The 14,561-nt window shown below is 43.0% G+C and overlaps 2 protein-coding genes and 1 pseudogene across 15 annotated transcripts in view; 2 read left to right on the forward strand and 1 right to left on the reverse strand.

Annotated features, from left to right (window-relative positions):
• MCF2L2 (MCF.2 cell line derived transforming sequence-like 2) overlaps nt 1-14,561 on the reverse strand; it is a 239,842-nt gene that overhangs the window by 104,293 nt on the left and 120,988 nt on the right. For all 8 annotated transcript variants that reach the window (XM_070243320.1, XM_070243323.1, XM_070243321.1 and 5 more), the window contains 3 exons: nt 13,493-13,684; nt 11,637-11,828; nt 1,926-2,103 (listed from right to left, as the gene is read on the reverse strand). In XM_070243320.1, the coding sequence (XP_070099421.1) occupies nt 1,926-2,103; nt 11,637-11,828; nt 13,493-13,684 (562 nt within the window). The remainder of the gene's footprint in view (nt 1-1,925; nt 2,104-11,636; nt 11,829-13,492; nt 13,685-14,561) is intronic.
• Nucleotides 1-14,561, forward strand: part of B3GNT5 (UDP-GlcNAc:betaGal beta-1,3-N-acetylglucosaminyltransferase 5) — a 75,636-nt gene that overhangs the window by 43,408 nt on the left and 17,667 nt on the right. For 2 of the 7 annotated variants that reach the window (XR_011429082.1, XM_070243334.1), the window contains one exon: nt 4,851-6,995. The exons of 4 other annotated variants lie outside the window; for them this stretch is intronic. The gene's annotated coding sequence lies outside the window, so the exon portion shown is untranslated. Of the gene's footprint in view, nt 1-4,850; nt 6,996-9,712; nt 9,819-14,561 lie in introns of those variants that run through there. One more of the 7 variants, XR_011429083.1, reaches the window with a different exon arrangement.
• On the forward strand, nt 4,954-5,555 carry LOC102147808 (E3 ubiquitin-protein ligase RNF115 pseudogene; annotated as a pseudogene).

Here is a 14,561-nt window from a genome sequence, read left to right on the forward strand (position 1 = left end):
TACGATGAGAATAGCAGAGAGGATGGGTGGGGGATATACAGAACTATCATGTTGCAAATTTCCTATATTTTACATAAAGTGCTACAATATTAACTCAAAGTAGATTGTGATAAATTAAGGATGCATATAGTAGTCCCTAGCAGAAACAACTGGGGAAAAACATAGTAAAGAGGTATGTAATCTAAAAAACCAATAGAGGAATTAAAACGAAATACAGTCATGTGTCATTTGATGGGGATACATTCTGAGAAATTCGTTGCTGGGGAATTTGTCATTGAGTGAACAGAATAGAGTATACTTACATCAGGCACGAGAGAAAATGATGTAATCAAGAGATACAGTAAACATGAGATGTAGCAGGCTGCTGCCGGTATAACATGGTATAGTGTTTTACAATAAACTTCCATTTTTTATAAATAGAGTACACTCCAAATAACCATGAAAAGTATAGTATAGTAAATGCATAAATCAGTGACATAGTCATTTATTATAATTAGCCAGTATTATGTACTGTACATAATTGTATGTGCTATACTTTCATATGGCTCACAGTGCAGTAGGTTTGTTTACACCAGGACCACCACAAACATGTGAGTAATGTGTTGTGCTATGATTACAGCTATGATGTCACTAGGCAACAGGAATTTCTCAGCTCCACTATAATCTTATGGGACCACCATTGTATATGCAGTCTGTCATTGACTGAAATGTCATTATGCAGCATACAACTGTACTAAAAAAATTTGCTGAGCCAGTCCTGATAGCCTAATGGTTAAAGTTTGGCGCTCACCATTCAGCAGCCTGGGTTCGTCTCCCTGTTGCAGAACCATACCAACCTTCCTCAAAAAAAACCAAAACCCCAATAGCCAGAGAATAAGTGAGGACAAAGCTTGGTTGCTTTAAAAAAAGGAAAAAAAAAGAAAAAGTAGGAATAGAAAGGAACATCCTCAATCTGATAAAAGGCGTTTGTGAAAAACTTACTGCTAACATCATACTTCAAGGTGAAGCATGAACTCTTTCCCTTAATATTGGGAAGACGGGGATGTCTGCTCTCACCATTTCTATTCAACATTGTGTTGGAGGCTCCACCCCTCATAAGAAGGCAAGGGGAAAAAAGACATAAAGATCAAAACAGAAGAAGGAAAACTGTCCCTATTCAGAGATGACATGATTGTATTTCTACACAGAAATATATTCCTATTGCTAGTTGTATATGGTGATTCTATTTAGTATAGGGTTAAAAAACAAATGAAATGCCGAAGGCTTTTATCTTCAAAACTACTATGTTGCCAAGAGAAATCAAAGAAGACCTAAATAAATTGAGAGTTACAATGTTTATGAATTGGAATACAAGTAAGATAACGGTTCTCCCTAAATTGACCTATATGTTCAGTGCAATCTCAATCATAATCGCAGCAGAAATTGAAAGGTGATTCTAAAATTTATACGGAAAGGAAAAGAAACTGAAATAGCCAAAATAATCTTGAAAAAAGAACAAAGTTGGAAGACTTACACTATCTGATCACGAGGTTTACTAACAGGCTATAGTACTCAAGACCACATGGATTGGTGTAAGAAATTATTATTATTTTTTTATCTTCTCAAAGAACCAACTTTAGCACTTCATTGCTAATAGAATCTAGTGGGACTTTCAAAGGTCCTTAATGGAGTGTATTTCATGCTAATATTACTTGTCATTTGTAGTATTCCTCTACTAGATTGTAAGCTTTCCTTTGCATCCAGGCATCTAGTCTTATGTAAATTTATAAGTCTTCAATGCCTGTACTGTTGCATACCTGTGGTTTGTTTTAAATAATATCTGTCAAAACAATGACCATTATGCCTCTTAAACAACCACAATCTCGACCCTCATGATTATCGATGGAACATAAAACCACAAAACTTCCTTCCCCCAAATGACCTACCCAAGGAGGAGAGTTGACTGGTTTTTGGTGACACCCACTTTGGGGAGGACTCAGGATGAGGGGCCACAGGTTGCACTGGGCGAGTTTGTCTGGCTGCCAGTTTCATCAGACTCATTTGCCTCTTGTGAAATATTTCCTGCACATCGCCCAGCTTCTGCAGGACTTTCTGGGCTTTGGCCTGCAAGAACAAGAGCAAATCATGAGCAGCTCACTCTGCACACAACCTGAGGACATGAAGCATTCCTCTTCTCCCACCTTCCCCTCCTCCCCACTCCCTAGCATCCTCAGGTGACCCTTCTCTAGGCATCCACATGCAAGTCGTTGCATGTTTCGTCGTTGCATGTTTCACGTTGTACCAGAACTGTGCTTCTATGAGTCTGTATCTCCCACTTGATTGGCAATGATTGTATCCTTCTCACTAGTGTATCTATCTCCGGTGCCTGGAACACTGTCTAGCACAGAGCAGTGCTTGGTAAATAGATGCTGAGTGGATAAATGTTCACTAAGTCATGTCTGTTAATGGTAGAAAAGGATGCCACAGGCCATGGATGAAGGACATTAGACCAACTTAGAAAACAAGAGGATTTCAAAATAAGAAATGTACCCCAAAGAAAGGCCTTGATGGAAGAAAGAGTGTAAGTGTTCTGGGGGAGAGCTAGCTAAATTCCAAAGCAGGATCAAGGAAATCACAAACGCCTGAAATAAAAAGGATACACATTTTAATGTTATTCTGTGTGACCCTTTCTCTATGTATAAGTAGGAAAGAAAGAAACTGAAGCACCAGGAGAAAAATGAAATTCACAGACGTCCACTTAACTGACAAAATGCTCTATGGCAGAGGGTCAGGAGAGAACAAAAAGCAAGCCCTGGAAGTCTTTGAGTTACATTAAGGCCTGAATTCAGCTGAACACGTACGTTTCTTCCGGCCTTGCTTCCAGCGTGACATCCCTGTAGCTCTGGAAGGTCAAGGGAAGTGGGTAGCCTTTTCTTCATCATGCTGACTCTAACAACCATCTCCTGAATGATTTTAACCATGAAAGAAGGGACCCAGAATTAAGAAGAGCTGAACCACCATAAGCCATGCGGGGTGCTCTGAGGATGCCTAAATCCGAAAGTGGAGGCTCAGCACACACCCAGGGAGGCTGCCACATTTTGCCACTGGAAAAATAAATTTTTCTTTTTTATGCTGGACCATCATCGGCGAGAAAGAGCACAGAGCCCTGAGGCAGGACTGGGGTGTCAGCTATGGACAACACTCCCCCCACAGCCTGAGGGCTCTGTCAAGCTGACCTCTGCAACAAGATCTGGGGCTGGCCTCACTCTTTGGGGAGTCTGAGTGCAGACCTGCACTGTCCAGGACAGCAACCACTGACCACAGGAGGCTACTGAGCATCTGAAATGCCGCTGGAGTGAACTGAGCTGTGCTGTCAGTATAAAATATACCCCAGATTTTGAAGACTAAGTATGAAAAAAAGAATCCAAAATATCTTAATTTTTGAGACACATGGTATGTTGAAATAATATTTTGGACATAGGTTAAAGAAAACATTATTAAAATGGATTTTACATGTTTCTTTTCACTTTTTAAAAATGTGGCTCTCAGAAGATCTTAAATTATATATATGGCTTGCGTTATATTTCAATCGGACAGTGTCAGTCTAGACCAGGCTTCGGCAAACTTTTTCTGTAAAGGACCAAATAGTAGATAGTTCAGGCTTTGCAGACCGTCTGGTCTCTATCACAACTACTGAACTCTGCTGGTGTAGCATAGAAGCAGATAACAGATAATATATAAATGAATGAGATAAAATTTTATTTACAAAAATAGGTGGCAAGCAGCTTTGGCCCACAGATTGCAGTTGGTTGACCCCTGGACTAGATGAAGCTCAGGGTCTGTGTTTAAAGGGTCTCTTCAGAGAACGTGCCTCTGGCCTCAGTTGTATATTGGACTAGAGGTTCTGATAAGAAAGCCATGAGTCCAAGTCCCAAAAGAAACTAAATCTGCTCATGTCAGGGTAATGACAATGTCAGTTGTATTTCTGAGGGGATGGTGGTAAGACTTGGTGACCAGCCACTACCACCCAGCCCTTCCGGCCCAGTGACGAGCTTGAGGAAACTGAGACATGGGTGTTAATTGCTGCTCAAAGATCAAGAAATATGACTGAACGAATAATTGTCAGGTTGGTGATGACAAGAGTCTTCCACATATTGAGGTATACGGGGCAACTATTTGGGTTCAAAACTGATTCAGCTTGAACTAAAGAAGCCTGACTTATTACAAACATACATTGTACATCTGCTTTAACCATTAAACTAAAGAATGCACTCTACTAAGATAAGAATGCATAATTCCCCTCCTCCGCCCTACTGGTAATGCTTATTAGTCCCTTTCCCAACATTAGGGTCACATGACCTGCTAATTTGGAACTGAATACCTCTTTGAAACATTGAAGAATATGTATCCTGGGCATGTTCAATGTGTTCTTTGTTCTAAAAAAGTATAAGACTGTACTGAAAACCATGCTTCTCCAGAACACTTTCTTCCTTTCTACAAAAGGCCTTCCCAGGTTATAACCCTCACCCTGGCTCAAGTAAAACTCACCTTGTCTCTCTTATCTACAGAATGGTTATTGGTTATTTTGCATCGGCAGTGATATTCCCTGTACAGCCCTAGTGTGAGGTCAGCGCCATGTGCTAGGGCCCCACGGCTGGCTCACCACTTGGACTAGACAGGACTCAAATCACCTTTGCCCTTTTGCATCTCTCCCTTAAGATCCCGGGTGAACCCTGGAAATGGTGAGGCAATCAGAAGAGACCGTAAATTCCTAAACTCAGGCAAGGGGGAAGTTGGTGCAAGATTAACAACTTCATTCCTCCCTCTCCTCTTCCCTCTGTTTACTTGTAAATCCATTCTCCATTCCACAGTGAGGATTATCTTTCTAAAATGTAAAGCTGGGACACAAGGAAGACAGGCATGTGAAGACTGAGGGAGAGATTGGAGTAATATGTCTACAAGCTAAGGAACAGCATGGATTGCTGGCACCACCAGAAGCTAGGAGAGAGGCATGGAACAGATTCTCCCTCAGAGTCTGCAGAAGGAACTAACCCTAGCAACATTTTGATTCCAGACTTCTGGCCTCCAAAACTAATAATACAACGGATCTTTGCAGGATTCTTTGCAAATTCTGCAATTCCTGGATCCCTACACCCTTTCACCTGGAGCGGGATGCTGCACTCCAACCCTGGGGACTATGCCTGGGGTCAGACAGGGCTCGATGCCATTGTAACCCAGCTTTTAGGACAAGTGGAAAATACAGGGCCTCCCCCAGCTGACAAGGAAAAGATCACATCTCTTCCAACAGTGACAGTAACTCAGGAACAAGTTGACATGGGTTTAGAGTGTCCAGTATGCAAAGAAGATTACACAGGTGAAGAGGAAGTCTGGCAGTTACCCTGCAAACACTTCTTCCACAGCAGTTGTATTGTGCCGTGGTTAGAATTGCATGACGCATGTGCTGTATGTAGGAAGAGCTTAAATGGTGAGGACTCTGCTCGGCAAACCCAGAGCTCTGAGGCCTCTGCAAGCAACAGATTTAGCGACAGCCAGCACATGACCGATGGACTTTCTGAAGCTAAAGACTGCATCTGAGCCAAGGCTGTGGTAGTCTTGTTACCGTAGCTGTAAATTGTATCAAACAAAAGATAGTAGGTGCATTTAGGAACCACATAAGAAACCCCAACCCGTGATATTAATGCAATGAGTGTTTTTCTTCTCTAAGTTTAAAGTTAGTATCTACAGATGGAATTGTGTCTACAACCAAATGCCTCTTATTCCTGAATTCAAAGTGATAATTTTAAAAGTATGAAACTAAACTATGTGGGTTCCCCCCACCAGAAAAGAATCAGTTGCTTAAAGTCTAGCTCAGGTCCTGCTAACCGTCATGTTACCTTGTAATGGATGTTTCCATCTCCTTCTCCAACCTCCACCCTACTGTTAGTGTATTTTACAGTATATACCAGAGCCCTAAAATTCTGCTGATATAAAGTCCTTCTTTTTTCTTCTTTTTTTTTTTTTTTTGAGGAAGATTAGCCCTGAGCTAACATCTGCTGCCAATCCTCCTCTTTTTGCTGAGGAAGACTGGCCCTAAGCTAAACTCCATGCTCATCTTCCTCTACTTTATATGTGGGATGCCTACCACAGCATGGCTTGCCAAGCGGTGCCATGTCCGCACCCGGGATCTGAACTGGTGAATCCTGGGGCGCCGAAGCGGAATGTGTGCACTTAACCACCGTGCCACCAGGCCGGCCCTGTCCTTCTATTTTAATTGTACTAAAGCATCTACTCTTGGCCACATTAGCCACGAAGTGAGGTCAGATTAATTCAGGAATCTTAGACTAATGATTTTGTTTGGTCTTGAATCCTCAGAGAGCAAATCAAAGAAAACTCACAGTTGGAAGGAGAAAGTGGCTTATTATTGTAGTCTTTGGTTTTCTCATTTTAAAGACTACTTCACAGATGCAGTTTCCACAGAAACCAACATGACATGTTCTTAGGAGTTTCATGTTGGTAGGAATCCGATTCTGGTTCCTCTTTGGGAATGAGCTGGGCAGCATATGGGCGCAGAAGGACAGAGGTTTGAAATCTTTGGTTCTGAGGTTTTTTAATGATTCCCAACTCATTGTTTACTGTCTTTTGTCCTGGGGGCCTTATAATAATGTCCCTCACAGAAAGAGAATTACTTCATTATTGCTTCTACAGCCAATTCACTGTTTTCAGTATTTCACTAGTCTTCAGGAATCGAGATTTTGCATTGTCTCATTTTAATTTTTTAACTCCTTTTATCATCTCTCAAACCTTTCTGTTCTGCTTGGTTCTAGTATATTTGGAGTCAAACTGATTCTTGTGATCACACCCAAAACAGCTTGGCCTAGCAGAGGTAGGCCTTGTTTTTTCTGCCCAACAGTGTCCCACGCACATGCACATGCTCTTTGGAGCATATAAGTGTTTAAACTGGAATAAATGAAGATCAAAAATGTAAAAGCAAATAAATAAAAAATAAATAAATAAAATGTAAAGCTGATCACAGAACTTCCCTGTTGAAGAGTCCTGCCGGGGCTCCGGCTGCATCTGGATGAAGTCCTGACTGCTCATCCTGGAGCACTGGGTTCTTCCTTACCTCACCCTGATTTCCCTCCAGGCTCACCTCCCGCCAGTACCCAACACTCACACTCCAGCCTCCAGCTGTGGCCGTTCCCCTAAATGCTCTGGTTTCCAGCCTCTCTGCCTTTGCACCTTCTGTTCCTTCTGCTAAGGTCCCCTCCCTCCGCTGTCTCCCTTGAAAACTCCTACCCAAACTTCCAGACCAAATGTAGGCATCTTCTTCTATGAACACCCTGGCCTCCCCAGGCCGAGCTGACTATTGCTTCCCCTGTGTGCCCTGCTGGCCCCTCCATTCTATATGCTCTTGGATGGATAAATAAATGAAAACAATAGGATACATTGGAGTATATGAGGAAGCTGTTTGGTTTACAACTAATTCAGCCTGATCTTGTTTTTCCAAAAGGGCCTGACATGGCCTGTTGAGCATGCATTGTATGTCTGCTGTAAACATTTACTATGTCCCAGAGACAAAAATGATGCCCTTAAAGATAGGGATGTAACTCCCCCTCATATTAGCATTTCTTAAGGATAAGCATTGCTTCCTAGGAACTAAGGATTAATTACCGACCTGCTGTGCTCACCTTGTGAGCATGGATCTGCTGTGCCAGCTAAGCATCTCATGACAGTAGTAAAAGATATATTCCTGTCATATGTGATGTATGTTCTTTGTTCCAAGACAGTATACAACCACTCTGTACACCCCACTTCTTTGGTGCCCTTCTTTCTTTGGGGAAGGAAGGCCCCAGGCTATACTCCTCAAACTTGGCTCATAATAAACTCACCCTCATTTTGATTTATAGATTGACTATGGATTGTTTGTGCTGACAGGACCAAACAGTATTTACTGGGGACAAATTTGTCTTCCACTAAACTGCCACCATCCTGATTATAGGGCCTGTGACTTTCATTACTGTATTCCCAGAATAAAACACAAACTGGGTACCCAATGGATATTTCAAGAATTGAATTTTGCTATTTGCTGCTGAGATTGTTTCATCTCCTAGGCTGGGTGGTGAAAGTGAACGAGGGAGAAAAATCAAAACAGTAGCACGAAGCGGGTAGCGCAATAGCAACGTAATCAGGAAAAGCACTTGCAGATCTTCAGAGACGGAGCTGTTACAAGAGCAAGAGTTTAATTGCTATGTCTTAGAGGTCACAGAGTCAATCATTTACACAGAGAGTACCAGTTTTTTAAAAATAAATTTTATTTTTTAGAGTAGTTTTAAATTTACAGAAAAATTACAAAATAGCAGTTTCCCATCTATAGCACACCCGGTTTCCCCTATTACTAACATCTTACATTAGCATGGTCCATTTGCTACAATGAATGAAAACCCAATATTGATACATTATTTTTATTATTAAAATAAATTGTTATTATTAAATAAAGTCCATACTTTATTTAGATTTCCTTAGTTTTTATCTTTTCTCTCCAAGGTCCCATCCAGGACAGCACATTTCATTTCGTTGTCATGACTTCTCAGGCTCCTCTTGGTGGCGATAGTTTCTCGGCTTTTCCTTGTTTTTGATGACCTTGACTGTTTTGAGGAGTATTGGTCAGGTATTTTGTAGAATGTCCCTCAGTTGGGGTTTATCTGATGTTTTTCTCATGATTAGACTGGAGTTATGGGTATTTAGGGGGAAGATCACAGAAGTAACGTGCCATTTTCATCACATCGTATCAAGGGTACATACTACCTGCATGAACTTAGGACTGTTGATGTTGACCTCCTTCACCTGGCTGAGGTAGCCTTTGTTAGATTTCTCCACTCTAAAGTCGCTCTTTGATTTCTCCCTCCCATTACTGTACTCCTTGAAAGGAAGTCACTATGTGCAGCCCACACTTAAGAAGCAGGGAAGTTATGCTCCACCTTCTCAAGGGCAGAGTATCTGCGTAAAGAATTTGAAATTCTTCTGCATGGGAGATTGGTTTCCTCTCCCCCCATTTATTTATATCAGTATGAATTCACGGATATCTATATTATACTTTGGGTTGTAATCCAATACTACTTTATTAATTTTCTTGCTCAAATTGCTCCAGCATTGGCCACGGGGAGCTCTTTCAATTGCTTCCTATGTTCCACCACTGTGGTTTGTTGTCTTGTTTTTCACAGTTCCTTACTTTCTGGTACTACAAGATGCTCTAGGATCATCTTGTGTATTTCCTGCCTCACTCCTAGAATCAGCCATTTCTCCAAGGAGCTCAATTCTCTTTTCTTGAAGAATGGAATTAGAAACCAAGACCTCAGTGCTAGGTGTGCTCATTGATCCTGGGGGTCTCATTGCTTCTAGGCTCTCAACTGTCCAAGAAAGGAGATACATGTGTCTAGACCAACCCGTGTGTATCCATATATCTAGGAATATTGCTATATGTATAGATTACCAATTTTGACAAGAAAGTCATTACTCCTTAGTGGACAAAACTCTCTGACACAATAAGATATTTAAATCTTATAATCTAGAATTTTACTCCAAACCAAAAGAAGAAAAGATGGGCTTTGTGGATATTTTGGTCCATTTTACACATAGGATTTTTTTTTATTATTTCTCTTCTAATCCTTCCTCCATGTTGTTGCCATGTTCCCAGAGGTAGTTTATTAAGTTTTATTCATTTCTTGGTGGATAGTGTGGTCAAGAAGTTTGCTGAAGTTGGCCGGAACAGCAGCAACAGCTACAAATCTCCCTAGCTGACCTGATACACTCATTTGAGCAGCCAATGGAGTTGAAGCTGGGTGAGACTGTTTTGCCTTAGGAATTTGACCTGGGGCTACCAACACTGGGTCTACAGCATAGCAACTACAACAGAAGGACCTTCTCTTTGTCCTCTCTGCAGGGAAGTAGAAGCATCCTTGTGTTGGAAAAAGGTGGTATGCCCAACCACTCCCCACCCCGCCTCAAGATCACACTTTACAACCAAAACTCACTGGGAGGAGTCAGGGAAAGAACATCACTAAGGTACAACTCCACACGGAGCTGCCCCCACCACTGCACTCAGCCCCTCTGCCACTTGCCTGCCCACTTGTTCAATAAACATGGATTAGACACGAGGCACAGGCTAGGCACAGGGACAGAGGTGGATGAGGCTCTGCCCTATAGGAGCTCCCAGGATAATAAGTTACTAAAAATAAATAAATAGAATACAGTGTAAAATATGTCATATTAGAGCAAGATCTTAGCCTGGGTCCATGGATAGACTTCAGGGTGTCCCCTATAATTAATTATAAAAATTTATATATGCTGGATACTCCCTGTTTGCTCCCCAATTACGTCTTCTCTACCCTGCTCTGTGGCCCAGGAAGCTGACCTCTATGGACTCCATCAGATGGGCTCACTTGCCCGTAGGCTTTTATTCGGCTTTGGCCAACAGGAAGAACCAGAAGGAAATCTGAGAAGGGGAGAGAGAGGTAAGGGTACGTATTTCTCCACCAGTGCCTGCATTCCACTGCCCAAGGCCACAGCTCATACCGGCTGCCTCTCTTACAGTCATAGCTGTAGCACTTCCTGGGTCCCCTTTGTCTTTCAGACTTAGGGGTGGTAACTGCTCCCTGTTTCTCACCAGCCCCAGGGTACTTTGCCGTCCCTCTTGGGTTCCCTAAATCCTGCCCACATCTTTGTAAACAGTACCGACATCAAACTCCCTTCAATCACTATGAGTATGCAGAACACTGAAAATAGGTGAATCAGATTCTTGAAAGGGTCCATGACTCAAAAGAGGTAAAGAAGCCTCTTCAGCAGAGGTCCATACAAGATGATGTGGATCTCAGAAGAAGGTGTGCTATCTATAACTCTGTGGGCTTTAGAGAAGTGTGCTCCTCTCAAAAGGCAGAGCCAATCAAGTTGCTCCCCACTGCTCTTGGAATAAAGGCCAATCTCTTTAATATGGCCCACAAAGCCCCACCCAATCTGCCCCTCTCCAATCGCACCCCAAACACTCTGCCCTTGCTCTCTGTACTCTAGCCACCCCGACCTTCAGGTTCTGCACTTGTGTCAGGCTCTCTCTAGCCCTGCAGCCTCAGCACATGCTGTTCCTTCTGTCTGGAAAGGTTCCTCCATTGTCTCTTCTCGTTCTCCAGGTCTTGGCTCAAATGACTCTTCCCAGAGCCCTTCCCTGACCCCCAGTCCAGGTCACGTTCCTGTGCTACATGCCCAACAGGACCCTGAATCCCTCCTCCAGAGCACTTATTCAGCTTGGAACACATTTTTTTTGTCTTGTGTTTGATATTTATTAATGTCAGCCTCTCCCACTAAACTGTAAGTTCCAGGAGGGACGGAACCATATCTATTTCTGCTCATTGTGTGTCTTCAGCACAGTACATGATACATCAGAGATGCTCATAAGTATCTGGAAAGAAATGAATAACTGAAGGTGATATTTGAGTCAGACCATAAAGGGTCAGTTTGCCAGAAAGCACAGACCAGGAGTCTAAGAGGTCACCTGAGGGCTCAAGAACTGGTTAGCCTGAGTGCATCCCGCCTGGACTTTCTTAGGCAACAGGAAAAGCCCCCCAAGACCTTCTTCCCAACCGCAGGATAAAACCCAGAAACATTACCTTGACGTCAAGGGTGAGCATCAACTCAAACTGGTTGTAAAATTCCTTGAGGCTGGACAGCTCGTACTCCTTCTCTGTGCCCAGGAACGCCTCAATGTCATTCAAGGCAATGTCAACCCCCTCTCGTGACTGGCACTTGTCTACAGCTTGGGAAGCCAAGAGGTAGATTCCCGCTTCACACCACTGGCTGACCTTTTGAAAAGAAACACAGTGCCCTGTGCAGTTCGCCTGACCACAACTCAGCCGCCACAATCCTCAGGAGGTCTGAGCTCGTCTGGGATCTACAAAGATTCTGAGACAATGGGAAATTGTCATGGGACAGCCTAAAGTTTAGAGGTCTACCCACTGTAAACACAACTGTGAGTTGGACAAGCCCAAACCAATTTCACATCCATCCACTTCTCAGGGAGGTCACCCAGTCAGTAAAATGAATCGTATAAACATTCTTCTTTTTTCCACTAACAGTAATTGCTACATCTCCAGGAGGAGAGAGTTAAGTATTTCTAAGATCAGTCTAACCATAGTGAAATGCAACCAGTGACTTTTCGGGTTTCCCACTAGGCCAATCGTCTTGCATCCTAATTGGTTACAAGAGGAGAGGGTGACTAATAAGGCATTAGACCCAGCCCTACACGCCTTCCTGGGGGAGGGAATGTCCCTTTTAACAAAAACACCCCTTTCCTCTGTACACATGTATACTTACTGGCATTTGTCTTTCCCAGGGAAGCACCCAAGAATACAAAGCTTTGTAAATCAGAACAGCCAAACTCAAACTTTCCAGAAGGCTTGGATGAAATCAGATAGGTGATGAATTCTAACAATTCAACTTTTAAAAGACTTAAACAGAAAGACAGGGGCCCTTGTGCTGCCTGAATATTTATATGAAAAGAAACTGCCAGTGCAACTACATCTGCATTTCCATTTACCAAGTGACCCGAAGAGCTATGTAAAATAACTATATAGAGAAAAAGATCAGAAGGGAGCGTTCCAAAGTACTTATCTCCAAGTGGGAAAATTGTAGCAACTTAAATTTGTCTTTATTTTTCTCTACATTATCTACACTGAATGTGTACTACTTTTAGAATAACAAAAAATGATGAAGATATTTAAAAATTAATGATTACCACTGTGCAGATGAGGAAGGGAGTGGGATGTAGGTAGGTGTCCGTGAGTAACTTTTTTCCTCCTCCTTCCTGCATTTTTGGATTTTCAAAATAATACGTGATTATGCTTTGATATATACTATGAAAACTTTCTCTTTAAACATCATGCCTAGATCTGCAGAAAACATTGAGCGGGGGTCTCCTGCAGAGTCACAGCAGCGACCTATTCTCCCAAACACACACACACTCCACACATTCAGCGTGAGGCTATTATTTCTGGAGCAGAAATGGGGTGAGGAAAACAGCAGCTGATCCTGCAGAGAGCTCAGCACACAGAGCAGGCTGCACACCAGGACCTCTGAGCCACTTGCCTCTGAAACAGCTGTATTTCATTGACATTAAAATCCCTTTGGCAAGGGGACGATGTAAACAGCCTGGGCAGGTGCCCCCAGCCATCGGGGAGAGACAACTGTGGGAATGGAGCATGCTGACTCATGGGCGTGAGGTGCCTGCCGCCTGGGAACAGCTGACAGGGAAGGCTCCAGAAGCCACTGCCCCTGCTGACAGGGCACTTGCCAGAGATCACAGCTGCGCCCCCTCCCTGTGAACCCTCTGCACACAATGTTGCTGTCTAGTCTAAACAGCCTGGGTTTTGGAATTTGGCAGGCCTGACTTCAAATCTGCAAGCACGATTTTAAGACTATTTTACAGAAAATTTTGCAGACATCCTGATTATGGCTTTGTTTTGCTTACCTTGTCCAGCTGTCTATGCAACTCCAAGGACTTTCCTAAAATGTCGTGTTTTTTCTTGTTTTCATTGATGAAGTCATCGCGGAGGTGCCTGAGCTCCACACACCTGGGTCTGATGGAGTCCACCGCATAGTGGTGGCTTTGGATGAGCTGGTCCCCAATTAGTGCAAGCAGCTGGGCCTTTTCCAAAGGCTCCTGTGAAGTGAACATCCACAGTCAAGCTTTAGAAGCCAGGTCACGGTGGGGCTGCTATTTCCCTGGCACTGTGTGCTCCAAGCCAGGAGGGAGGCTAGGGAGACGTTGATTCAGGCCTTAGGCTGAAAGGCTGGGGAAGCTGGGGAAGCTCTGTGCAGGTTCAAGGTCCCCTGGAAGTCTAGCCTAGCCCAGGGTCTGCACTCTGAAGAAGAGCAAGTCATTCATTCAAATATTTGTTGAGTTCTGGGAGGTTGGCACTGAGGATATAGTGTTAATAAGCCAGGAATTTTCAGTCTAATGGAGAACTCAGATATTAAATAAATTAAATAATTAAATTACTACAACTGTGATAAGTTCTAGGGCAAAAGAGTATGAAGTGTTATACTGCATAGAATAAGAGATGCTGAATTCCCCTGTCAACTAAATGGAAAAGGAAAGGGACAGACATGTGGCCCCAAGGAGAGCGGGGAGTGAGCTGAAATTGAGAAACTGGAAAAGATTTGGTTTGGATAACTCCACGGAGTGTCATGAGACTTAAGAAATCTGTTTGTCAAAACCTCCTCCTGCAACCCACTAGGTCCCTGTCTGCTCGGCAACCACATTTCCTACTTCTCTCTCCATGGCTAGCTGTGTTCTAACCACATGTGCCATGTTTTTCTGTTTTTAATTCATCCATCACATATTATTGAGGACCTACCATGTGCCAAGCATTGTCCAGGTGCTGGGAGTTTGGTGGTAAACAGAGCAGACAAAAATCCCTGCCATCATGGAACTTACATTTTAATAGGAGACAGGCAATAAACAAATATGTAGATTATTTAATATCTTAGTGATGAGTGCTATGGAGAGAAGTGAAACAGGAAGGGGAGGGCAGAGA

Source organism: Equus caballus, chromosome 19, assembly GCF_041296265.1.
Source record: "Equus caballus isolate H_3958 breed thoroughbred chromosome 19, TB-T2T, whole genome shotgun sequence".
Lineage (NCBI taxonomy): Eukaryota > Metazoa > Chordata > Mammalia > Perissodactyla > Equidae > Equus > Equus caballus.